Source organism: Pseudophryne corroboree, chromosome 6 (genome assembly GCF_028390025.1).
Source record: "Pseudophryne corroboree isolate aPseCor3 chromosome 6, aPseCor3.hap2, whole genome shotgun sequence".
NCBI classification, from domain to species: domain Eukaryota; kingdom Metazoa; phylum Chordata; class Amphibia; order Anura; family Myobatrachidae; genus Pseudophryne; species Pseudophryne corroboree.
The window spans coordinates 561,123,521-561,149,003 of record NC_086449.1 but is presented as its reverse complement, the minus strand read 5'-3'; the positions used below and the strand labels follow the sequence as shown (position 1 = coordinate 561,149,003).

The following is a 25,483-nucleotide window of genomic DNA, read 5'->3' as shown; positions in this document are numbered from 1 at the left end:
TACACTTGTGTTTGAAAATACTTTTTTTGTCTGAAAAGTTTCTTCTTCATTTTATTTGCCCTCTTGGGCTATTTTAAAAATAATTTCCCTGAAGGTTTCTGAAGATCTGAATATATGATTGCAGGCAGTGGGTTTTGTATACCTTTTAGTGTTATCTTTATTTAGTTCTATATTTGAAGACAAAGCTAAAAAAAAAGTTGTATTGCAGATATCAACATTTGATGAATGATCGGCATGGACTTTTTGCTAATAGAATTTAATAAGAACAAAAGGAGAAGGAAAATAAATGACAGAGAATTACATTTTTATTATTCTGTCCATGTAGGCACTTAGTGTTCTAAATATTCGCAGCGTTGGTTTGCTTCTTAGGGAGCCCCGCCATGAATGTCTAAGTAGTAGACAGTGGAGTTTTCCCATGGTCTGTTTAGACAATAATAACTCCCTGTAATACAGTAAAATTATAAATACACATTTTACATTATATGCATAGTACCAAGCATCTGCCTGTAGTTCTGCCTATTACACAATGCATATTGTTATCAGTGTTTTATATGCCATTTTTGGTATAAATTGCCTCCTACATGAGCTCTGTTATGTATAGTCCAACAATGGAATGAAAGGCAGCCTCTGACGTAGCGACTCCAGGCCTCAGGGGTCCATACCGCCTCTTCATTCCATAGCCCAGAGGTTCCCAAACTGTGTGCCGTGGCTCCCTGGGGTGCCTTGGGACACTTGCAGGGGTGCCCTGGGTTGGTCATCCAGGACCAATTCAAATTTCTCTAACGTCCTAGTGGATGCTGGGGACTCCGTAAGGACCATGGGGAATAGACGGGCTCCGCAGGAGACTGGGCACTCTAAGATAGATTTAGTACTACTGGTGTGCACTGGCTCCTCCCTCTATGCCCCTCCTCCAGACCTCCGTTAGAATCTGTGCCCGGCCAGAGCTGGGTGCTTTTAGTGAGCTCTCCTGAGCTTGCTAATAAGAAAGTATTTTAGTTAGGTTTTTTATTTTCAGAGAGCTTCTGCTGGCAACAGACTCTCTGCTACGTGGGACTGAGGGGAGAGAAGCAAACCTACTAACTGCGGCTAGGTTGCGCTTCTTAGGCTACTGGACACCATTAGCTCCAGAGGGATCGAACACAGGAACCTAACCTTGGTCGTCCGTTCCCGGAGCCGTGCCGCCGTCCCCCTCGCAGAGCCAGAAGACAGAAGCCGGCGGGTTGAAGCAAGAAGACGTCAAAATCGGCGGCAGATGACTCCTGTCTTCATATGAGGTAGCGCACAGCACTGCAGCTGTGCGCCATTGCGCCCACACTAACCCACACACTCCGGTCACTGTAGGGGGGGGGGCGCCCTGGGCAGCAATTGATTACCTCATGGCAAAAAGCAGCATATATACAGCTGGGCACTGTAATATGCATGAGCCCCCGCCATTAATTTTACACAAAATCGCGGGACAGAAGCCCGCCGCTGAGGGGGCGGGGCCTTCTTCCTCAGCACTCACCAGCGCCATTTTCTCTCCACAGCTCCGCTGAGAGGAAGCTCCCCAGGCTCTCCCCTGCAGAAGCACGATAGAGAGAGTGAAAAAGAGAGGGGGGGGGAGGGGGCACATAAATTTGGCGTAAAAACAATATATACAGCAGCTACTGGGTTAACACTAAGTTACTGTGTGATTCCTGGGTCATATAGCGCAGGGGTGTGTGCTGGCATACTCTCTCTCTGTCTCTCCAAAGGGCCTTGTGGGGGAACTGTCTTCAAATAGAGCATCCCCTGTGTGTGTGGTGTGTCGGTACGTGTGTGTCGACATGTCTGAGGTAAAAGGCTCTCCTAAGGAGGAGATAGAGCAAATATGTGTGCGAGAGGGTGTCTCCGTCGACAACGCCGACACCTGTTTGGATATGTGTAAGAGCTGAGGTGAATTTATTGCACAAAAGATTAGAGAACAGACAGGAAATCTACCCATGTCTGTCCCTATGGCGCAGAGACCTTCAGAGTCTCACAATGCTCACTATCCAAAATAATAAACACTGATATCGACACGGAGTTTGACTCCAGTGTCGACTACGATAATGCAAAGTTACAGCCAAAATGGCAGAAAAGTATTCAATATATGATTATTGTAATAAAGATGATTTGCATATCACTGATGACTCATGTCCCTGACACAAGGGTACACATGTTAAGGGGAAGAAAGCTGAGGTAAATTTCCCTCCTCTCATGAGGAAAAAGAGCGGGAATCTCCAGACAAGAGACTGCAGCTTCCCACAAAGAATTCTCAGGCAGTATCCTTTCCCCACTAGGGCCAGGATGTGATGGGAATCTTCCCCTAGGGTGTCACGTTTGGCCAGAAGGTAGCCCTAGCTATTCTCAGGGATCCTGCAGATAGCGTGCACATTCTGGTACACTAATCAGACCGGCGATTTTGTCGGCATGGGTTTATAGCGCTGGGGCGGCGTGGACAGGTACCTTATCAGCAGATATTGAGACCCTAGTATGTATATGTGTGTGTGTGTATATATATATATATATATATATATATATATATATATATATATATATATATATATATATATATATATATATATATAGAGAGAGAGAGATATAGAGATATATGTATATATATATTAAAGATGCTGTCTTAAGAGATATATATAATCAAACATGCCCAAAGAGACATGAGTATACTGGGTCCTAGAGTCAAAGCTATGTCGATTTCTGCTTGACGTGTCCTGTAGAATATGCAATGGACAGATGATGCCAACTTAAGTGGCATATGGAAGGCTGAGGATTGTGTGGAGAAGGGTTCTCGGACCTGGTCTCCACGGCTATAGCTGGTAATTCGGATATTTTGCACAGCCTAGGAAAGCACGTCATTATCAAATGCAGCTTTTCGAACAAAGAAACAAGAAAGGCCGAGATGCGTCCTTTCTTGCCAGAGGCGGGGCCAGAGGAAAGAAGCTGCACAACACAGCTAGTTCCCAGGAACACCTCCCTGGCCTCTATGAAAATCCACCGCATGTCGCTGGGGCTCCACAGACGGAGCTAGGCCCGGTGGGGGCACGCTTTCGTAAGTTCTGCAACAAGTGGGTTCACTCCCTGTTAGATCCCTGGGCAATAGATATTGTGTCTCAGGGATACAAGCTGGACTTTGAGAAGATGCCTCCTCACTGACGGCCCTGCCGGCTTCCCCCCACGAGAGGGAAACAGGGTTAACTGCAATTCACAAATTGTATCTTCAACAGGTGGTGGTCAAGGTTCCCCTCCTTCGACAAGTTGGGGGTTATTATTCGACCATGTGGTAGTCCCGAAACCAGACGGTTCGGTCAGACCCATATTGAATTAAAATCCCTGAACATATACCTGAAAAGGATCAAGTTCAAGATGAAATCGCTAAGAGCGGTCGTTACAAGCCTGAAAGGGGGAGATTTTATCGTGACTCGGGACATAAAGGAGGCATACCTTCATGTCCCCATTTATCCACCTCATCAGGCGTACCTCAGAATTGCGGTACGGGATTGTCATTACCAATTTCAGACGTTGCCGTTTGGTCTCTCCACGGCCCCGAGATTATTCACCAAGGTAATGGCGGAAATGATGGTGCTCCTGCGGAAGCAAGGCGTCACTATTATCACGTACTTGGACGATCTCCTCATAAAAGCGAGATCAAGAGAGCAGTGGCTGAACAGCGTATCACTTTCTCTGGAAGTGTAACGGCAACACGGCTGGATTCTATATATTCCAAAGTCGCAGTTGGTTCCTACAGCTCATCTGCCTCTCCTAGGCATGATCCTTGACACAGACCAGAAAAGGGTTTATCTCCCGATAGAGAGAGCTCAGGAGCTCGTGACACTGGTCAGGAATCTATTAAAACCAAAACAGGTGTAGTGCATCACTGCACTCGAGTCCTGGGAAGAATGGTGGCATCATACGAGGCCATTCCTTTCGGCAGGTTCCATGAGAGGACCTTCTAATGTGACTTACTGGACAAAGTGGTCCGGATCACATCTTTAGATGCATCGGTTAATCACCCTATCCCCCGGGGCCAGGGTGTCTCTCCAGTAGTGGCTGCAGAGTACTCACCTTCTCGAGGGCCGCAGGTTCGGCATTCAGGACTGGGTCCTGGTGACCACGGATGCAAGCCTCCGAGGGTGGGGGGCAGTCACTCAGGGAAGAAGTTTCCAAGGGCTGTGGTCAAGTCAGGAGACTTGCCTTCACATCAATATCCTGGAACTAAGGGCCATATACAACGCCCTAAGTCAAGCGGAGACCCTGCTTCGCAACCAATCGGTGCTGATCCAATCAGACAACATCACCGCAGTGGCTCATGTAAACCGCCAAGGCGGCACAAGGAGCAGGGTGGCGATGGCGGAAGCCACCAGAATTCTTCGATGGGCGGAGAATCACGTACGAGCACTGTCAGCAGTGTTCATTCCGGGAGTGGACAACTGGGAAGCAGCCTTCCTCAGCAGGCACGACCTCCACCCGGGAGAGGGGGGACTTCATCAAGAAGTCTTTGCGCAGATTGTAGGTCGGTGGGAACTGCCACGGGTGGACATGATGGCATCCCGCCTCAACAAAAAGCTACAGAGGTATTGCGCCAGGTCAAGAGACTCTCAGGCGATAGCTGTAGACGCACTGGTGACACCGTGGATGTTCCAGTCTGTTTGTGTTTCCTCCTCTTCCTCTCTTACCCATGGTGCTGAGAATCATCATAAGGAAAAGAGGAGTGAGAACAATACTCATTGTTCCGGATTGGCCAAGAAGGACTTGGTATCCAGAGCTGCAAGAAATGCTCACAGAGGACCCATGGCCTCTGCCTCTAGGGCAGGATCTGTTGCAGCAGGGACCTTGTATGTTCCAAGACTTACCGCAGCTGCGTTTGACGGCATGGCGGTTGGACGCCGGATCCTAGTAGAAATAAGGTATTCCGGATGAGGTTATTCCTACGCTGATAAAGGCTAGGAAGGACGTGACGGCTAAACATTATCACCGTATACGGCGAAAATATGTTGCTGGGTGTGAGGCCAGGAATGCCTCTACAGAGGAATTCCAGCTGGGCCGTTTCCTTCACTTCCTACAGTCGGGAGTGACTTTGGGCCTAGAATTGGGGTCCATTAAGGTCCAGATTTCGGCCCTATCCATTTTCTTTCATAAAAAACTAGGTTCTCTACCTGAAGTTCAGACGTTTGTAAAGGGAGTGCTGCATATTCAGCCCCCTTTTGTGCCACCAGTGACACCTTGGGATCTTAACGTGGTGTTGAGTTTCCTGAAATCTCACTGGTTTGAGCCGCTTAAGACCGTGGAGTTAAAATATCTCACGTGGAAAGTGGTCATGCTATTGGCCTTAGCTTCGGCTAGGTGTGTGTCAGAATTGGCGGCTTTGTCATGTAAAAGCCCCTATCTGGTTTTCCATATGGACAGGGCAGAATTACGGACTCGTCCGTAATTTCTGCAAAAGGTGGTGTCATCTTTTAATTTGAACCAACCTATTGTGGTGCCTGCGGCTACTCGTGACTTGGAGGATTCCAAGTTACTAGATGTAGTCAGGGCTTTGAAGATTTATGTAGCCAGAACGGCTGGAGTCAGGAAAACTGACTCGCTGTTTATCCTGTATGCATCCAACAAGCTGGGTGCTCCTGCTTCAAAGCAAACTATTGCTCGCTGGATCTGTAACACGATTCAGCAGGCTCATTCTGCGGCTGGCTTGCCGCCTCCAAAATCAGTAAAAGCCCATTCCACAAGGAAGGTGGGCTCTTCTTGGGCGGCTGCCCGAGGGGTCTCGGCATTACAGCTTTGCCGAGCAGCTACTTGGTCGGGTTCAAACACTTTTGCAAAGTTCTACAAGTTTGATACCCTGGCTGAGGAGGACCTTGTGTTTGCTCATTCGGTGCTGCAGAGTCATCCGCACTCTCCCGCCCGTTTGGGAGCTTTGGTATAATCCCCATGGTCCTTACGGAGTCCCCAGCATCCACTAGGACGTTAGAGAAAATAAGATTTTACTCACCGGTAAATCTATTTCTCGTAGTCCGTAGTGGATGCTGGGCGCCCGTCCCTAGTGCGGACTTCTTCTGCAATACTTGTATATAGTTATTGCTTAAATAAGGGTTATGTTATGGTTGCATCAGGTTTGTCTGATGCTCTGTTGTTGTTCATACTGTTGACTGGGTATGTTATCACAAGTTATACGGTGTGATTGGTGTGGCTGGTATGAGTCTTACCCTGGATTCCAAAATCCTTTCCTTGTAATGTCAGCTCTTCCGGGCACAGTTTCCTTAACTGAGGTCTGGAGGAGGGGCATAGAGGGAGGAGCCAGTGCACACCAGTAGTACTAAATCTTTCTTAGAGTGCCCAGTCTCCTGCGGAGCCCGTCTATTCCCCATGGTCCTTACGGAGTCCCCAGCATCCACTACGGACTACGAGAAATAGATTTACCGGTGAGTAAAATCTTATTTATTCATGGTCAATATAATAGGCACAACCAGTGCTGGTGGCTGGCCACATATTTTATGACTGGCAAACAGAAGCAAATCTTGTCCCTCACCACACAACTGACCCTAAGGATGACATATAAACGCATCTACTTAATGTAATATTTCTTTCTAAATTTCTCAAGAAATATTTGGCCTAGGGGTGGCGTGAAAAAAATTCTGATATTCTAGGGCGCAGTGATTCAAAAAAGTTTGGAAACCACTGCCCTAACCACTGCCTGTTTCTTTGCTATTCTGTGGGGGGTGGGGAGATGACACTTGTCTGTCAAGATGTCCCCTCCTCAATTTGTAAACACTACTTTATTCCTAAAATCGATAAAGATGAAACAAGCACCTCATAGTGTTTTCCCTTAAAATATTACAATATGAATGATAAAACAATGCTATTATGTATATAATTTTAGTAGTGGTAACTATGAAACAAAGCATTGTCTAGAACGGCCCTGACATCTGTTATCCTAGTTAATTATCTGACTTTACCTTTCAGAACATTATCAAGAAGGTTATTGGGCAGAAGTTTGTCTACAAGTTTGTTTCCTTTCCGGAAATCCTGAAAATGGATGCCCATGCTGTGGAAGTGAGCAGGGAGAACCTATTGCTGCAGGACAGTGATTGCAAGATCCCCAGTGATCTCCATGAGAGGCATAAGCAAACCTTATCAGCACTGAAAGGCACTAGCCGCAATGAGTACATCCATTCAGGATTGTATTCTTCATTTACCATCAATTCACTACAGCACCAGACAGATAGCTATAGGGTTATCAAAAGTGAAAGGATGCAAGATGAAGAGGAACAACAGGAAGAGGAAGATGAAGAGGAGGAAACGTCAGAAGTCAAGAGTCCTATAGAGGAAGTGAGGACTGTTATAAGGTTTGTTACTAACAAAAGGAACAAAGAAACTGTCCAGCCTGTCATTTCACTGCCTTCTACGTCAGAATCGGCAGCTGCTTCAGCCTTTATAGCATCATCTTTGTCTGCTAAGGGGTCTCCCCGTATTTCATCAAATGCAGCTAGTGTTTCGTCCTCACCACTCTCCTCGCGATCCCCATCTCTGTCCCCTAATCTGTCATTGACAACAGAACAAAGAAATCTATACCTAGATTACCCTGACACCATGGAACCGTTAAATCTCTCAGCAGGGTCTAAAACAAAGTTGTCCTGTCTTCCGCCTAAGACTAAGAAGCCTAAAGGCCTGGAAATCTGCTCTCCACCTCTTCTCCTCTCCAGTAATGATATTGGGTCAATTGCCCTCAACAGCCCAGCACTTCCTTCAGGATCGCTGACTCCAGCCTTTTTCACTGCTCAGGTAAGAGAGGCGTTGTGGAAAATAGTGTTTAACAAGTGATACTATTATAAGAATCAAAGTTGTAAAGATTAAAAGCCCTGTACAATATATGCCAAAACATTTGTTCTAAAGGACCGCATACATCCGCAATCACAAAAAAATCTATTTGCAGTTTGAGTTTTTTTTTGTTCTCCAAGATTTAAAGACTCCACAAACCACCAATCTGCACCCAGATATTTCTCATACGTCCTAGATCCTCTGGGGTCACTTCAAGAACCATGGGGTATAGACTGGATCCGCAGGAGACATGGGCACTTTAAGACTTTCAAAGGGGTGTGAACTGGCCCCTCCCTCTATGCCCCTCCTCCAGACTCCAGTTTAGAATCTGTGCCCAGGCAGACTGGATGCACACTGAGGAGCTCTACTGAGTTTCTCTGAAAAGACTTTAAGTTTATTATTTTCAGGGAGTTCTGCTGGCAACAGTCTCCCTGCTTCGTGGGACTTAGGGGAGAGAAGTCAGACCTACTTCTGTGAGTTTCAAGGCTCTGCTTCTTTGGCTACAGGACACCATTAGCTCCTTAGGGTTTGATCACTAGGTACGCCTAGGGGCTCATTCCCAGAGCCGGCCTTCACCCCCCTTGCAGAGCCAGAAGATAGGTGAGTAGAAGAAGAAAAAGAAGACTTCAGTGACGGCTTTGAGGTACCGCACCGCAACCGCGCTGCACGCCATGCTCCCACACACAGCGGCACTACAGGGTGCAGGGGGGGGGGGGGGTGGCATGCCCTGGGCAGCATATATAACCTCCATAATGACTGGCAAGAGTGGACATAGTGCAGAGGCACTGTCCGGACCCCCGCCAGTATAAAAATTATTAAAAAAAGAGCGGGTCTGAAGCGTGCCATTACGGGGGCGGAGCTTAGCCCTCACAGCACACAGCCCGACGCCATTTCTCTTCACAAGGCTGCAGAGATGCTGGTCCCTCCTCACACTGCTGCATGAGTATCAGGGTGTAAAACGTGGGGGGGGGGGGGGGGGGGCACAGCTATTTTGGTGCATTGTTGATAAATTATAAAAGCGCTGCATGTCTCGGGCATTCCTGTGGTGTTCAGACCGGGTTGGGCGCTGGGGTGTGGGCTGGCAATAATTCCCCGTGTGTCCCTCTGACAGGCTTTACTGTGGGTCTGTCCCCTTTAGGGCAGTGTGTCTGCGTGTGTTGGGTGCACGTGTGTCGACATGTCTGAGGCGGAGGGCTCTTCCCAGGAGGAGACTATGTCAGGGACACAAATGGCTGTGGGAGTGAACTTGTCGGCACCGCCGACACCTGACTGGGTGAATGTTTTGAATGCTAATGTGGCTCTGATAAATAAGAGATTGGATAAATCTGAGTCTCAGAACCAGGCATGGAAGAAATCCGTAGAGGATGTGTTGTTACAAGTCCAGACCCCCTCGGGGTCACAAAAACGTTCATTTACCCAGCTGGTAGACACGGATACCGACACGGACTCTGACTCAAGTGTCGACTATAGTGAAGCCAGATTAGATCCCAAACTGGCTAAGAGCATTCAGTACATGATTGTGGCAATAAAAGACGTATTGCTTATCACTGAGGACCCTACTGTTCCTGATACTAGGGTCTGTATGTATAAAGGAAATAAACCTGAGGTAACGTTTCCTCCCTCTCATGAACTGAACGCGCTTTGGGAAAAGGTTTGGGAAAATCCTGACAAAAAGTTTCAGGTTCCCAAAAGGATTCCAGTGGCGTATCAGTTTCCCTCTGGGGATAGGGAAAAATGGGAGTCACCCCCCATTGTGGACAAAGCTCTATCACGGCTGTCCAAAAAGGTGGCTCTTCCGTCCCCTGACACGGCAGCCCTAAAGGATCCTGCAGATCGCAGGCAGGAAAATACATTGAAATCCATTTATGTCACCACGGGTACGCTACTCAGACCAGCCATGGCATCTGCGTGGGTGTGTAGCGATATCGAAAAATGGGCAGGTAACTTGTCATCTGAAATAGATACCCTGGCTAGGGATAGCATTCATTTGACACTAGGTTATATCAGGGACGCTGCAGTCTACCTAAAGGAAGCTGCAAGGGATATTGGCCTCTTGGGATCAAGGGCCAATGCCATGGCGGTCTCAGCTAGGAGATCTTTGTGGATTCATCAATGGAATGCTAACTCTAAGAAAGCTATGGAGTCTCTTCCGTATAAAGGTGGTGTATTGTTTGGTGACGGCCTCGCTGATTTGGTATCTACGGCTACCGCGGGTAAGTCTTCATTTTTACCTTATGTGCCTGCACCACAAAAGAAAGCACACCACTATCAGATGCAGTCCTTTCGGCCCAATAAATACAGAAAAGGGCGAGGGTCTTCCTTCCTTGCTACTAGAGGAAAGGGAAAAGGTAAACGATCACCGGCCGTGGCCGGTTCCCAGGAGCAGAAGTCCTCCCTGGCTTCTGCCAAATCCACCGCATGACGCTGGGGCTCCTCTGCGGGAGTCCGCACCGGTGGGGGCACGTCTCAAGCTCTTCAGTCAGTTCTGGGCTCGTTCGGCCCTGGACCCATGGGTTTTAGAAATAGTTTCCCAGGGGTACAATCTGGAGTTTCTAGACGTTCCCCCTCACCGATTTTTCAAATCTGCCTTACCAGCTTCTCTTCCGGACAGGGAGGTGGTATGCGCCGCAATACAAAAATTGTGTCACAATCAAGTCATTGTCAGGGTTCCCCCGTCGCAACAGGGAGAAGGCTTTTATTCGAGCCTATTCGTGGTCCCGAAGTCAGACGGCTCAGTCAGACCAATCCTGAACCTCAAATCCCTAAATTTCTACCTAAGAAAATTCAAATTCAAGATGGAATCTCTCCGGGCAGTGATCTCCAGTCTGGAGGAGGGGGATTTTATGGTATAGGTAGATATAAAGGATGCCTACTTACATGTTCCCATTTATCCTCCACATCAGGCTTACCTGAGGTTTGCAGTTCAGGATTGTCATTACCAATTTCAGATGTTGCCGTTCGGTCTGTCCACGGCTCCGATGATTTTCACCAAAGTAATGGCCGAAATTATGGTTCTCCTGCGCAAGCAAGCAGTCACAATTATCCCGTACTTGGACGATCTCCTGATAAAGACGAGATTCAGGGACCAATTACTGCAAAACATTACGCTCTCCCTGACAATTCTGCAGCAACATGGTTGGCTCCTAAACTTTCCAAAATCACAGTTGGTTCTGACGAGACGGCTGTCGTTTTATGGGAATGATTCTGGACACAGAATGACAGAATTTTTCTTCCAGAGGAAAAGGCTCTGGAAATTCAGAACCTGGTCAAACAAATTCTGAAACCAACAAAAGTATAGATCCATCAATGCACTTGGTTGCTGGGGAAGATGGTGGCGGCCTACGAGGCCATTCAGTTTGGCAGATTCCATGCCAGAGTGTTTCAGTGGGACCTCTTGGACAAGTGTTCCGGGTCCCATCTACACATGCACCAAAGGATAACCCTGTCTTGCAAGACCAGAATCTCACTCCTGTGGTGGCTGCACAGCTCTCACCTCCTAGAGGGACGCAGGTTCGGGATCCAGGACTGGATCTTAGGGACCATGGATGCGAGTCTCCGAGGCTGGGGAGCAATCACACAGGGGGAAAGCTTCCAGGGAAGATGGTCAAGCCAGGAAATGTGTCTACACATAAACGTTCTGGAATTAAGGGCCATTCACAACGGCCTTCTCAAGCGGATCATCTTCTTCGCAATCGGCCCGTCTTGATTCAGTCGGACAACATAGTAGTAGCGTACATAAACCGCCAGGGCGGAACAAAGAGCAGAGCGGCAATGGCAGAGGCCACAAAGGTTCTCCGCTGGGCGGAAAGGCATACAAGCGCTCTGTCAGCGATCTTCATTCCAGGAGTGGACAACTGGGAAGCAGACTTCCCAGGTAGACACGATCTCCATCCAGGAGAGTGGGGTCTTCATCAAGAGGTCTTTACAGAAGTGACAAGTCTTTGGGGAATTCCTCAAATAAACATGATGGCGTCTCGCCTCAACAAGAAACTTCAGAGGTATTGTTCCAGGTCGAGAGACCCTCAAGCAATAGCAGTGGTCGCCCTAGTGACACCGTGGGTGTTTCAGTCGGTGTACATGTTTCCTCCGCTTCCACTTGTTCCAAAAGTGATAAAGATCATAAGAAGAACAAAGGTTCAAGCGATCCTAATTGTTCCAGACTGGCCAAGGAGGGCTTGGTATCCAGATCATCAGGAATTACTCATAGGAGATCCCTGCCCCCTTCCTCTACGAGAGGATCTGTTACAACAGGGGCCGTGCGTGTTCCAAGACTTACCGCGACTTCGTTTGACGGCTTGGAGGTTGAACGCCGGATCCTAGCCCGAAAGGGTATTCCCAAGGAAGTCATCCCCACTCTTATTCAGGCCAGGAAAGGAGTAACGTCTAAACATTACCACTGTATTTGGAGAAAATACGTGTCTTGGTGTGAATCCAAGAAAGCTCCTACGGAAGAATTTCAGTTAGGACGTTTTCTCCATTTTCTACAAGCCGGTGTGGATGCGGGCCTAAAGTTGGGCTCCATTAAAGTACAAATTTCAGCCTTATCCGTTTTCTTCCAGAAACAATTGGCCTCCCTTCCAGAAGTTCAGACTTTTGTGAAAAGCGTGTTGTACATCCAACCTCCCTTTGTGCCCCTTGTGGCACCGTGGGATCTTAACGTGGTGTTGCAATTCCTTCAATCTCATTGGTTTGAACCTTTACAAAAGGTTGAGTTGAAATTCCTCACTTGGAAAGTGGTCATGCTGTTGGCCTTGGCATCCGCCAGGCGGGTGTCTGAATTGGCGGCCTTGTCTCACAAGAGCCCTTATTTGATCTTCCGTGAAGATAGAGCTGAGTTGAGGACTCGTTAGCAATTTCTGCCGAAAGTGGTTTCGTCGTTCCACTTGAACCAACCTATTGTGGTGACACTGGCTACTGACTCCTCGCTGGAATCTCAGTTTCTCGACGTAGTCAGAGCTTTGAAAATGTATGTGGCTAGAATGACTCAGTTTAGGAAAACGGAGGCTCTGTTTGTCCTGTAGGCTCACAACAAAATTGGGGCTCCTGCTTCAAAGCAGACTATTGCGCGCTGGATCTGTCATACGATTCAGCAGGCTCATTCTACGGCTGGATTGCCGTTACCGAAATCGGTGAAGGCCCATTCTACCAGAAATGTGGGCTCGTCCTGGGCGGCTGCCCGGGAGGTCTCAGCATTACAACTTTGCAGAGCGACTACTTGGTCGAGTTCAAACACCTTTGCGAAGTTCTACAAGTTTGATACCCTGGCTGATGAGGACCTCATGTTTGGTCAGTCGGTGCTGCAGAGTCATCTGCACTCTCCCGCCCGTTCTAGAGCTTTGGTATAAACCCCATGGTTCTTGAAGTGACCCCAGAATCCTCTAGGACGTATGAGAAAATAGGATTTTAATACATACCGGTAAATCCTTTTCACGTAGTCCGTAGAGGATGCTGGGCGCCCGTCCCAGTGCGTACTGTATCTGCAGTTTTTAGTTATGGTTACACACATGTTGTGTTACGTTTATAGTCAGCCTGTTGCTGATGTCGTTCATGTCGTTGACTTGCGTTGTGTTGAATGCCATGTTGTACGGCGTGCTTGAGGTGTGAGCTGGTATGTATCTCAACTTAGTTTAACAATAATTCCTTTTCCTCTAAATGTCCGTCTCCCTGGGCACAGTTCCTATAACTGGAGTCTGGAGGAGGGGCATAGAGGGAGGAGCCAGTTCACACCCATTCAAAGTCTTAAAGTGCCCATGTCTCCTGCAGATCCCGTCTATACCCCATGGTTCTTGAAGTGACCCCAGCATCCCCTACGGACTAAGAGAAAAGGATTTACTGGTAGGTATTAAAATCCTGTTTTTCCAGTGATTTGCAGATCATTTTCAGCAAATACACATCTGACAATCTTGAAAGCCTCATCAGTGTAGTAGAAACAGCCGGAAAATCTGCTGATTGTTACCATACACTAGCAATCTACAGCACCAAGTGATCTGTGAAAACCAACATGTTGGAAAATCTGATTTACCAATCCCAATCAATGTTTGGTTGGAATCTGCGATCTGTGAAGCCCATACATTGTAGATTTATTGACACAATCATCTACAAAACATCTTTGCTTTTTTTAGTTGTAGAGTCATACCTGCAATTATGTGCAATAAGTCTTCTGCAATGTTTTTCATGGTTGTCCAGTGTTTTCAAAGATGTTTCTCTCATTCGCGTGACAGGCAGCCCTGACCCTCCTTATATAATCTCGCTGTCCATAGTGGTGGTTAGAATAGAGCAGGGCTGGCCAAACCGGTCCTCGAGATCTACCAACAATTCATGTTTTCCAGGCCTACTGGAGATCTGTAGAATTGGCAGTTAGGAGTGAATGCAGCACATCTCAGTTAGTAATGACTACACCTGTGCACCACCTAGGTGCTCTGGAAAATGTGAACTTTTGGTAGATCTCAAGGACTGGTTTGGCCTGCCCTGGAATAAAGGCATTAGTAGCCGAGGTATTCTCCTGTTTATATGAATTATCATTTCTATTACGATGAGTCTAGCAGAGCTGTTTGAGTATTTATGTAGAACATGGTGGAAGACTGGCGTCACAAGCAAATGACTGAATTTTGTTCTCATTCAGCTTGAAAAAGTGCAGTGCCCATAAGTACTCAATAGTTCCAGTGAACAGTGAGAACAGCAATTCCCTTATCTCAGGCGTGATTGAGGCCTGACAGCATTAATCATGCAGGAGAGGAGCATATGCCATTCACTTCAACCTGTCACCATGGTAGTGATTCATCGCTTATGAATACTCTGCGTTTCCACCTGCAAGTGCCACTTTCAAGCACTGCCATGTGACCCCACCCTACAGTGGTGCAGCTCTCATACATGTTACAGGTGGCTATGACCAAGCTTAGAGATTTTTATGTAAAAAGGTAGGAGAAAGCACCGCTGTAATGAAAACTGTGTGATCCGCATTAATAAAGCCAGGAGCCATACATATTGTCACTAATTACATGCCAGCCTGTGCATCCAGAAATAATTACAAAGCAGAATGTGTTCGAATTACACCTGCCTGTGTGCTACCACAATATCAGCATTACACCAGATTGTAGGCCTGATTCAGGGGTGGGAGTAAATGGCACAGCCGCTGTGTCTTTGTAAGCAGTGGCTCCGTGAAAATATGCAAAAGCTGCAGGAGTCTCGTGTAAAAAAAAAAATGCCCGCTGCTGGCTTCTTTGATCCTCTGCCGAGTCTGACAGAGCACCCAATGTCTGAGTAACCCTCATAATGTCCGGCAAAGCTATGCTGCTGTGGCCAGTGAAACTGCGCCCAAGGACATAGCCACTATCTTCAGCACAAAAGAAAGACAGCATGCCTCCATTATGAGGGACGCTCTCAGTCTCCTCCTCCAAACGCTTGCAGCATGTCAATTATGCCGTGGCATCCAAAGCATTGTGTCCAGGGTTGCAGTAACATTGCAGCCCAGTCCCGAGAACAGAATAGCGACTGAATCAGGACTGCTCTGGTGTTGAATCAGCCAATGTCCCTATAAGTGCAAAATGTCACCATAGAAAAAAAGAAAAGAAAAAAAAAAATGAGGATTTTGGTCCTTACCAGATACATACGTTAGCAGGGATACACACATTTAAATATTTAAATTAATAACCCTCCACCCCCTCCATACTCCCAAGATACCTCAGTGTTTTTTACTGAGCTGAACAGGAGCGATAGGTTGAACAATGGAGAATTTACATATAACATTATAACATAAAGGACAACAATAGATAACAATCACTTTTAACATTTGAACAAGTCGGTGAGAATGTGTTACCATAAGATTTACTGAACTTACCACAAGCCAGGTGAAACTGCTCTGGGTGGGCATCCAGTGCCCCCGGTGGATTCAAAGAAAAGGATTTATTTGGTAAGTACCAAACTCCTCTTTTCTTTTTCATCCACTAGGGGTCACTGGAGCACTCTTGGGATGTACCAAAGTTTCCCCCTTGCGCGGGAGAGCTGGTTGGCACTTGTAACACTAGACGGCCAAACCTAGATGCTGATGCCGCAAATGTATCAAACTTGTAAAAGCGCACAAACGTGTGCACTGATGACCATGTAGCTGCAAGGCAAAGTTGCATCATAGAAGCTCCACGACCTGCTGCCCATGACATTCCCACAGAATGCGTGGAATGTGCTGAAACAGATGTAGGCGGTTTTAGACTAGCATGAAAGTACGCTTGACGAATGGTCCATCTAGCCAAGGTCTGTTTAGAAGCTGGCCACCCTATCTTGACTGCATCATAGAGAACAATGTATCCATTTTACGTACTGTTGATGTTCGGGCTACATAAACGCGGAGTGTGCGTACCACATCCAAAGTAGCTGGAGTCTTCTGAAAAAACAGGAACTACGATTGGTTGATTTGATGTGAAAAGTAGAAACTACTTTCGGTAGAAAAGCGGGATTCGTCCGAAGTTCCGCTCTGTCATCATGAAATACCAGATACGGTGGCTTGCATGACAAGGCACCCAATTCTGAAACGCGTTGCCGAAGCTAAGGCTAGTAGAAACACTGTTTTCCAAGTTAGAAACTTAACATCCAAGGGTTCAAAAATTGAAGACTGCAAAAATTCCAAAACTAGATACAAGTCCCATGGAGCTGTAGGTGGTATGAATGGAAGTTGAACTCTAAGGACACCTTGCAGGAAAGTGTGAACTGTTGGCAAAAGAGCCAAACATTTTTGACAGAAAATTGACAAGGCAGAGACCTGCACTTTTAGTGTAGCTAAACATAGTCCTCCATCTAACCCCGCCTGTAAAAATAGCAAAATATACGTTACGGTAAAAACTTACCGTTGATAACAGTATTTCTCCTAAGTCCACATGATCCACAGGATAACAATGGGATATGATGAAGCGACAGCGGATTTGCACTAATCGGTCAAAGCTTTCCGGCCTCCCAGCATGCAACGGCCCGTCCATATATCCACGCCTCCTGGCTCAGGCAAATCAGTTGTATTCCAAATCTCAAGGCAGTAGCATCATAGATAGCCCTAATCAGGCGAGAAGAACACACATGCACACCCTTCCATACAAGAAGGAAGAGGTTAGTGAGTAAAAGGATCCTCAAATCAGGTGCGTCAGGGTGGGATCCCTGTGGATCCTGTGGCCTTAGGAGAAATACCGTTATCAACGATAAGTTCTTACCATAACGTATATTTTTCCGGCAGGGTCCACAGGTTATCCACAGGATAACAATGGGATTTCCCAAAGCAATTTAGTGGTGGGGACACTCCAAATTGGACAGGAGAATCCTTTGCCCGAATTCAGCGTCATGAGAGGCAAAGGTATCCATGGCATAATGTCTAATGAATGGGTTAATGGAAGACCATGTGGCTGCCTTACATATCTGTTCTGCTTAAGCACCACGTTGTGCTGCCCATGATGGACCTACTTTACGAGTAGAGTGAGCAGAGACATTAGCCGTGACAGGGAGATCAGCTTGAGAATATGCTTCTGAAATCGTCATCCAAACCCATGTTGCCAGCGTCTGCTTATCAGCAGGCCATCCTCTCTTGTGAAATCCGTAGAAAATAAAAAGAGAATCTGTCTTTCTGATGGCACTGGTAAGATCCACATAGATCCTTAATGCACAGACCACGTCCAGCGATGCATCTCCCGCAGAAAGGCCCGGTACCTGGAAAGCCGGGACTACAATTTCTTCATTTAAGGTGGAATTTAGACACCACCTATGGAAGATACCCAAATCTAGTTCTGGGAACTGCTTCATCTGGATAAAAAATCAGAAATGGGGAACGACATGCTAATGCCCCTAAATCTGATACTCTTCTAGCTGACGCCATAGCCAGTAGAAAGAGAACTTTAGCTGTCAACCATTTAAGATCCACTTTATTAAGCAGTTCAAATGGGGCAACTTGAAGGGCTTTCAGGACTAGACTTAAGTGCCAAGGCACTGTAGAAGTAACAAAAGGAGGTTGAATGCGCAGCATTCCCTGGAAAAAGTATGCACATCCTGTAAATTGGCAATTTTCTTTTGGAACCATACAATCAATGCTGACACTTGCACTCTGAAGGAAGCCACCTTCAAACCTTTATCCATTCCTGCCTGAAGGAATGCTAAGACCCTGGAAACTCTGAAAGCCTTAGGGTCCATTTTCCGTTCACTGCACCAATGAATATAGGTTTGCCATATTCTGTGATAATTGCGAGCTGAGGAAGGTTTCCTTGCTCTGAGCATTGTTTGAATTACCTGGTGTGAGAATCCTCTTGACTTCAGGATAGAGGTTTCAAGAGCCACGCCGTCAAAGACAGTCGATCCAGTTGTCTGTGATAACAAGGACCCTGCATCAGTAGATCTGGACGTTGAGGGAGCAGACATGGAGCATCTATTGACATTCTCTGCAGATCTGTGTACCAATGCCTTCTGGGCCAAGCCGCAGCTATTAGTATCACGGCACCTTTCCCTTGCTTTATCTTTCTCACCACCCTGGGTAATAGGGTGGTTGGAGGAAACACATAAGCCACATGAAAGTCCCATCTCACAGACAGGGCATCCACAAAGATCATTCTGGGATCCTTTGTTCTTGACCCGTATGTGAGAACTTTGTTGTTCAGACGGGACGCCATGAGATCTATCTCTGGCAACCCCCACTTGTCTACTAGATTCTGGAAGACCTCCGGGTGTAGAGCCCATGCGCTTGTCTGAATGGAGTGTCAACTGAGAAAGTCCGCTTCCCAGTTTAGGACTCCCGGAACGAACACTGCGAGCATGGCTGGATGATGAAATTCTGCCCACTTTAGTATGTGACTTACCTCATCGCTTTTCGGCTGCGAAATTCCTCCCTGATGGTTGAGGTATGCTCCTGCCGTCGCATTGTCCGAGCGGATCTGGACTGGTTTTCCCCGAAGAATGTCCTTTGCCTGAATCAGTGCCATGTATATGGCCCGAAGTTCCAATATATATTGGCAGGCAACCTTCCTTGGTCCATTGTCCCTGAAAACACAACCTTCCTGACACTGCTCCCCAGCCCTGGAGACTGGCATCTGTCATCAGAATTTCCCAATCTGATATCCAAAAGGGTCTCCCCTTGTCCAGATGGGATGGCTGTAGCCACCAGGCTAATGACCTTCTTACTTCTATCATAAGAACCATAGTCTATGTTTTTATCGTCTGATGCAACCCATTCCATTTGGCAAGAATCAGACGCTGCAGAGGCCTCGAGTGGAATTGTGCATACTCCACCATGTCGAATGTTGACACCATCAATCCCATCACACGCATTGCTGCGTGAATGGATACCTTTCGACTGTGTAGCAAGTCCTGAATCCTTGACTGAACCTTGGATATCTTGTTCAGAGGTAACATTACTCTCTGAAGACTTGACTACGAGCAGCTATTGTTGAAGCTGATGCCCTGGAGGCAAAAGTACCCATATCCAATGCTGCTTCTTCCAAGAACATTGCGGCCTGTTTGATATGTGCTATATGGGATTTTTGCTCTCTAGATGCTATAGACAAATACTCCTCCAATGCATCAGCTCAGGCAGCCACTGCCTTTGCCATCCAAGCCGAAGCCAAGGCTGGTCTTAAGACTGCCCCAGACAGGGAAAAAATGTTTTTTTTTAGAAAACCATCCACTCTTCTATCCGTGACATCATTTAATGATGTTGAAGGCAAAGGTAATGTAGATTTTCGCACTAATCGAATCACATGCATATCTACTTTAGGAGCCACCTCCTTTTTTAAACAATCCCCAGCTGGAAGAGGATAATTGGAATTCCATTTCCTAGTAATTTTAAACTTCTTCTTAGGCGTAGCCCAAGCCTCTTCCATCATTTCCGTCAGCTGATCTGACCATGGAAATTCAGTCTTAACTGTTTTTGGGACGTTTAAATACAGGTGCCTTGGTTTTTAACACAGGCTCCGCTGAATCCTCTAAGGATAGAATGGCTTTCATTGCTTTAATTAACTCAGCTATATCCACTGTGAGGATGAAGATTTACTTACCACCGGCTTATCAGCCTGTTTCAATTGAGAGGCAGCTGCTGGAAGTGATACACCACAGGTGGGAAGCTGCATGTAAGGGTTAATTGTGTAACCTATCCCCGGTACAGGAGTTGGAGGAATTATCTGTTCAGCTATACTGGATAATGTCTGTGCAAACATAGCCCAAGGTGGATCAACCTGCACCTGAATCTGCCTTGTATTTTCCAAGAACCCCTGGTGAAAGCTAGAACAATTTGCACACAAACCATCCTGAACCAGATCCTGAGAGGATAACACAGCTATGCAAGACAAACATGATATGAGTGTTGGTGTTGCTGTGAGTGTATCTTCCTCACCTTTGCTGCTCTTAGACATGATAAATAATCAACACTTCCACAGTGTATTACATAATTTGTGACTGTAATCACTTTAAGCTTTTTAAAGTGACCTACAATCCGACCCTACCCATGCACCAGCATTGAGGATTGGCATAGAACAAAACTGACAGAATATATAGTAAAGTCGGCAATCACACTAGCAGTCAGTCACATGTTATACAATAGTATAATAAGCAATATGAGCACATCATCAACTACAACTACATTTCAAGTATGTAGGAGAACATATTACTGAATCATGTTTAAACAGATCTACCGTATTCAGACGCATTGCGAAAGAAACAACAGTAAATGTATACAGAATCATATTCAATAGGCACTTATCTAACTATTCATACCCAAAAAGGTAGATAGAAACTTAGTGCTGTATTACCCGTACTCAGTAGAGTGGGATACAGGGAGACTCACCTCGCTTCCAGGACCGATCAATACGTTAGCGAACACTGAGTGGATCCTGGCGCTACTATTGTACACTGCCGCTCCATGAACCTACAGTGAACACAGACGCACCAGTCACAGTCACACAGCCACCTATGCTGCAACTGGGTCCCCTTCATGTACATCGTCTGAGACGGAAGCTGTTCATGGCGGGAGACTCAGAGGAAACCGGTCATGAACTGGGGGAGGGGGGGGTGGGCCACGACCAGTAGAGCTTCTGACTCCCCACTGCTGACGACAACCCTAGGGATCACGGCCTCATACTATTCCTGGAGCCTATGATCCCTAAGGCCTAGCGGTGGGGCACCCGAGGTGGTAGCCACGTCAGCGACTGTTTGGTAGTCTCCTCACAAAACAGTGCGGCTGTGTCCGTATTCCCCTTCTAAGCGGAACCGATGCCTTACCTTCTCCCCGTGCTCCGGCCACAGCCTGGTAACGACTGCTGGACCTGCTAGTATATCTGACACAGACGCCCGCCGAAACAGCACTGTTCTCATGGGTAAGCATTGTTGCGACCCGGCGGAGAGTTGTTGAAGCGACTCTTTCTAAGGTACGTATAAGACGCTGTTTAGAAAGATTGCTCAGAAAAATAGTAAGACTATAAAAATAAAATAAGAAAGCCTAGGGCTGCTAAAAACCAGCAGCCCTCTGACCATGGTCCGGATCCTGCCGCACCAAACAAAAAACTGATTTGCCTGAGCCAGGAGGCAGGGATATAGGATGGGCCTGTTGCATGCTGGGAGGCTGGAAATCTTTGACAGATTGGTGCAAATCCGCTGTCGCTTCATCATATCCCATTGTTATCCTGTGGATAACCTGTGGACCCTGCTGGAGAAAGATGGGATAACTTGAAAGAAGATGTCGGAAACTTACGAACTTCACACCAACCTATATAAGCTCGCCAAATTCTATGATAATGAGCTGCTGTAACTGTCTTCCTAGCACGTAACATGGTATAACAGACTGGAATGCCCTCTCGTCTTAAGAAAGCGGTTTCAACAGACACCCCGTCAAACGCAGCCGCGCTAAATCAGGGTAAAGGAACGGACCCTGTTGTAGTAGGTCTGGACGTAGCGGAAGCGGGTACGGATCATCTGCGAGTACACCGCGGAGATCTGAGAACCACGCTCGGCATGGCCAATGAGGAGCCACTATTATGACTGTCGTAGATTCTCTTTTGATCCGCTTTAGCAACCGAGAAAGCAGCGGAAATGGTGGAAACAAATACACGTGGCTGTACGGCCACGCTATTGTGAGAGCATCCACTGCCACTGCCTTTGGATCTCTTGTTCTGGACACATACTGGAGTGTTTGATGATTTTGGCGAGATGCCATTAGATCCACCTGTGGGTAACCCCACCGCTGGACCAACATCTGAAACACCTCTGGATGTAAAGCCCATTCTCCTGGATGAAAATCCTGACGACTGAGATAATCTGCTTCCCAGTTGTCCACTCCTGGAATGAACACTGCCGACAATACCACTTGGTGATGCTCGGCCCAATTCAGGATTCAAGCAACTTCTCGCATGGACATGCGACGTCGAGTCCCTCCTTGTTTGTTGATGTATGCAACTACCATCACGTTGCCTGACTGAACCTGAACAGTCAACTGCCTATTGCAGCACATTGTAAATTCCAAGACATTTATTGACAGTAATCTTTCTCAGTCTGACCATAGACCCCGAAGCTGACAATGTAGGACCACTACTCCCTAACCTCTGAGACTTGCATCTGTCGGCAGAATTATCCAATTCCAGACTCCGAACCTTTTTCCCGCAGTGAGATTGTGTATGTGGAGACACCAAAGCAGTGATACTCTGGCCCTCGGAGACCACCGCAACATCTGATGAATTTGCAGATGAGAGCTTGGCCACTGTGCGAGCAGATCCAGTTGAAAAGGATGTGAGTGAAATCTTCCAAACTGGAGTGCTTCGAAAGACGCCACCATCTTTCCTAACAGTCGAATGAACAAATGCACCGAGACTATCCGTGGTTTGAGCACTAACTGTACCAGATGACGAGTACTTTGTGCTTTCTATTCTGGCAGGTAAATTTGTTGATCCACCATATCCAGAATCATTCCTAGGAACGGAATTCTTTGACACGGAACCAGGCTTGATTTCTTGAAGTTGACAATCCAACCGTGCTGAACTAGTACATTGTACGTTTGTAAGGCATGTTGAAGGAGTATTTGTTGAGACGGAGCCTTGATGAGAAGGTCGTCTAAGTACGGAATTATTATCGCTCCCAGGGATCGGAGATGAGCTATCATCACAGACATCACCTTTGTGAATACCCGAGGCGCTGATGAGAGGCCAAATGGTAGTGCCTGAAATTGATAAGGTTTGCAGTATAACAAAACCATTAAGTACGTCTGATGTGGTGGCCAAATTGGAATGTGTAAGTATGCATCCTTCAGATCCAGCGAAATCATGAATTCCTGTGGTTCTAAACCTGCAATCACTGACCGCAGGGATTCCATCTTGAATCTGTAGTAAGTCACAGATATTGAACCTGAAGGGGCTCAATCAGTATGTCTGACCGAGCTGTCTGGCTTTGGTAATACATAAAGATTGGAATAATAACCTTGACCCTGTTGGTGAACTGGAACCTGAATCAAAACTGCTGAATTTACGAGAGACTGAATTGCAGTCTGCAGAACTGCCTTTCTGTCAACTGACACAGGCAGGCCTGTCTTGAAAAACCGCATTGGTGGTAGACAATCGAACCCTATTTTGTAATCTTTGAACACTAAATTGCGGATCCACCCATCTGTGGATGTCTGAAACCACGCCAAGTGAAACATCTGAAGGCGTGCTCCCACAACTGAAGATCCGAGATGGGCTGGAAGCCCGTCATGCCACTGGCTTGTCAGTGGCCTTTGTGTCCTAATGACGGTTAGTGGTTTGTTGAAAACTACGTCTTCTCTGTATGGTTGTTCCTCTCGCACGGCCTCGAAAGGACTGAGGTCTAAAAGATTTGAATGCCGTTAGGAACTGTGGTGCAGGCAATGTTAGGAAAACAGACTTCCCCCAGTTGCCTGAGAAATCCATTTGTCCAATTCAGTACCAAATAAAGTATCGCCAGTGTAAGGCAATGCTTCTATTCCTTGTTTTGACTCTGCCTGCCAAGAAAGCAGCCAAAGTGCCCGTCAGACCGTAACTAGTGAAGCTGAAAGCTGAGAACTAACTGGCCGACGTCCATAGAAGCCATACCTAAATACTCAGCCGATTCAGAGATGTGATCAGCTAGAAGTATAAGCTGGTCTATGGGAAGATTCTGTTGTAGGCCCAGCTTGAGCTGTGTTGCCCATGCAACTACAGCCTTGTTAACCCAAACTCCAACTAAAGCAGGTCTAAGCAACACCCCTACTGCTGTATACATCGACTTTAGCATAGCTTCTAGCGTACGCTCTGACGGGTCTTTAAGCGTCGTTGCAGCGGGGCCTGGAATGGTTAACTTATTTGAAAGTTTTGAAACCGAGGAATCCACTGTTGGTGGATGTTCCCATTTAGTTGTCATAGACTCTGGGAATGGGTAGTTAGACAGAAACTGCCTAGGCCTAAAAACCATTTATCTGGATTTTTCTATGCTTCCGATAACTGCTTATTTAGAGAATCTGAATAAGGAAAACACACAGTTGCTCTTGTTTTTTTAGAAAATAAAATTTCATAATTTGAAAGAGGTTCCTCAGTGTCAGTAAAATTTAGAACCTGGCATACCGCCCTGATGCGATTTTCAGTGGCCTGGGCTATCAGTAACCTCACTATCTGACTCCTGGCCCAATTCACCTTTTCCTCTTGTTCCTCCTGAGATATAAGGTCTGGCATTGAATAGTCAGAAACTGGTGAATTATGAGACAAACTATCACTACTTTTAGGAATTGAGCTAGACCTGGACTTTTGTAAACTCTGCAAAGTCCTTGACATATCCTGAGCCTACTCTGGCAGCCCAGACGGTATCAATCTAGAATCAGACCTAGTCACTTCATGATCTTTTCGTGCAGCGAAAGCTCTGATTTTAACTCAGTCATTACACCTGCCATCATCGCCCAAGGAGGATCAGGGTAGAGGTTCGTATTTGGACCCTTATTTGCAAGACACACTGTGCAAGTGGAAGTTCCATCAGGTAACACACACTCACAGACAAAATTTTTTTTTTTTGCATTAGCTTTACTCATCATGCACAGACAGACGGACAGTACATCAGTGAAACACAAGTCCCCACGACTCAGTAAAAAAAAAAGTAACTAAAGTGTGTAAAAGTCCGAAATGCACAGCACCTGAAACACACTAAATATGTGCTTCACTGAAATTCCTACTAACACCCTTGCCCCCATCAGTGGCCGTGGGTTGTAGGGCCGACACCAAACTTCCTGCAAGAAGAAACAGGAAGTTGTGTTAAAATGGCGTCCAGCCATGTACTTCTTTTTTTTCATTTATCTACATTAGTTCCTTTATGTATATTATAAGCACTGTTTATATATATATATATATATATATATACACACACACACACACACACACATATATATATATATATATATATACACACACACATACATACATATATTATATCCTATATATATATATTCACTTACTTATGAAACAAGATAAGCACTGTTTTCATATACATTTCCAAATATATACAATAGATCCTTTGTACTAGGGATCTTACATCACCACCAGTGCTGTCCCCTATGAGCCGTGGCTGTAAGCCCCCTGGCTATTAGTAACTGCGATCTCCCCCCTCAGCGATGCAGGGAGTGGAGCTGGTGGGCCGCAGTGAGGCGCAGAGAACAGGGAGAGGCGATCCGCGGCAGCTG

At 46.5% G+C, this 25,483-nt stretch overlaps 1 protein-coding gene across 2 annotated transcripts in view; it reads left to right on the top strand.

Annotated features, from left to right (window-relative positions):
• ELK3 (ETS transcription factor ELK3) overlaps positions 1–25,483 on the top strand; it is a 119,413-nt gene that overhangs the window by 82,059 nt on the left and 11,871 nt on the right. Inside the window, exon 3 of one of the 2 annotated variants that reach the window (XM_063927755.1) lies at positions 6,976–7,794. The exons of the other annotated variant lie outside the window; for it this stretch is intronic. Within the exon in view, the coding sequence (XP_063783825.1) occupies positions 6,976–7,794 (819 nt within the window). The remainder of the gene's footprint in view (positions 1–6,975; positions 7,795–25,483) is intronic. 2 annotated transcript variants of the gene reach the window in all.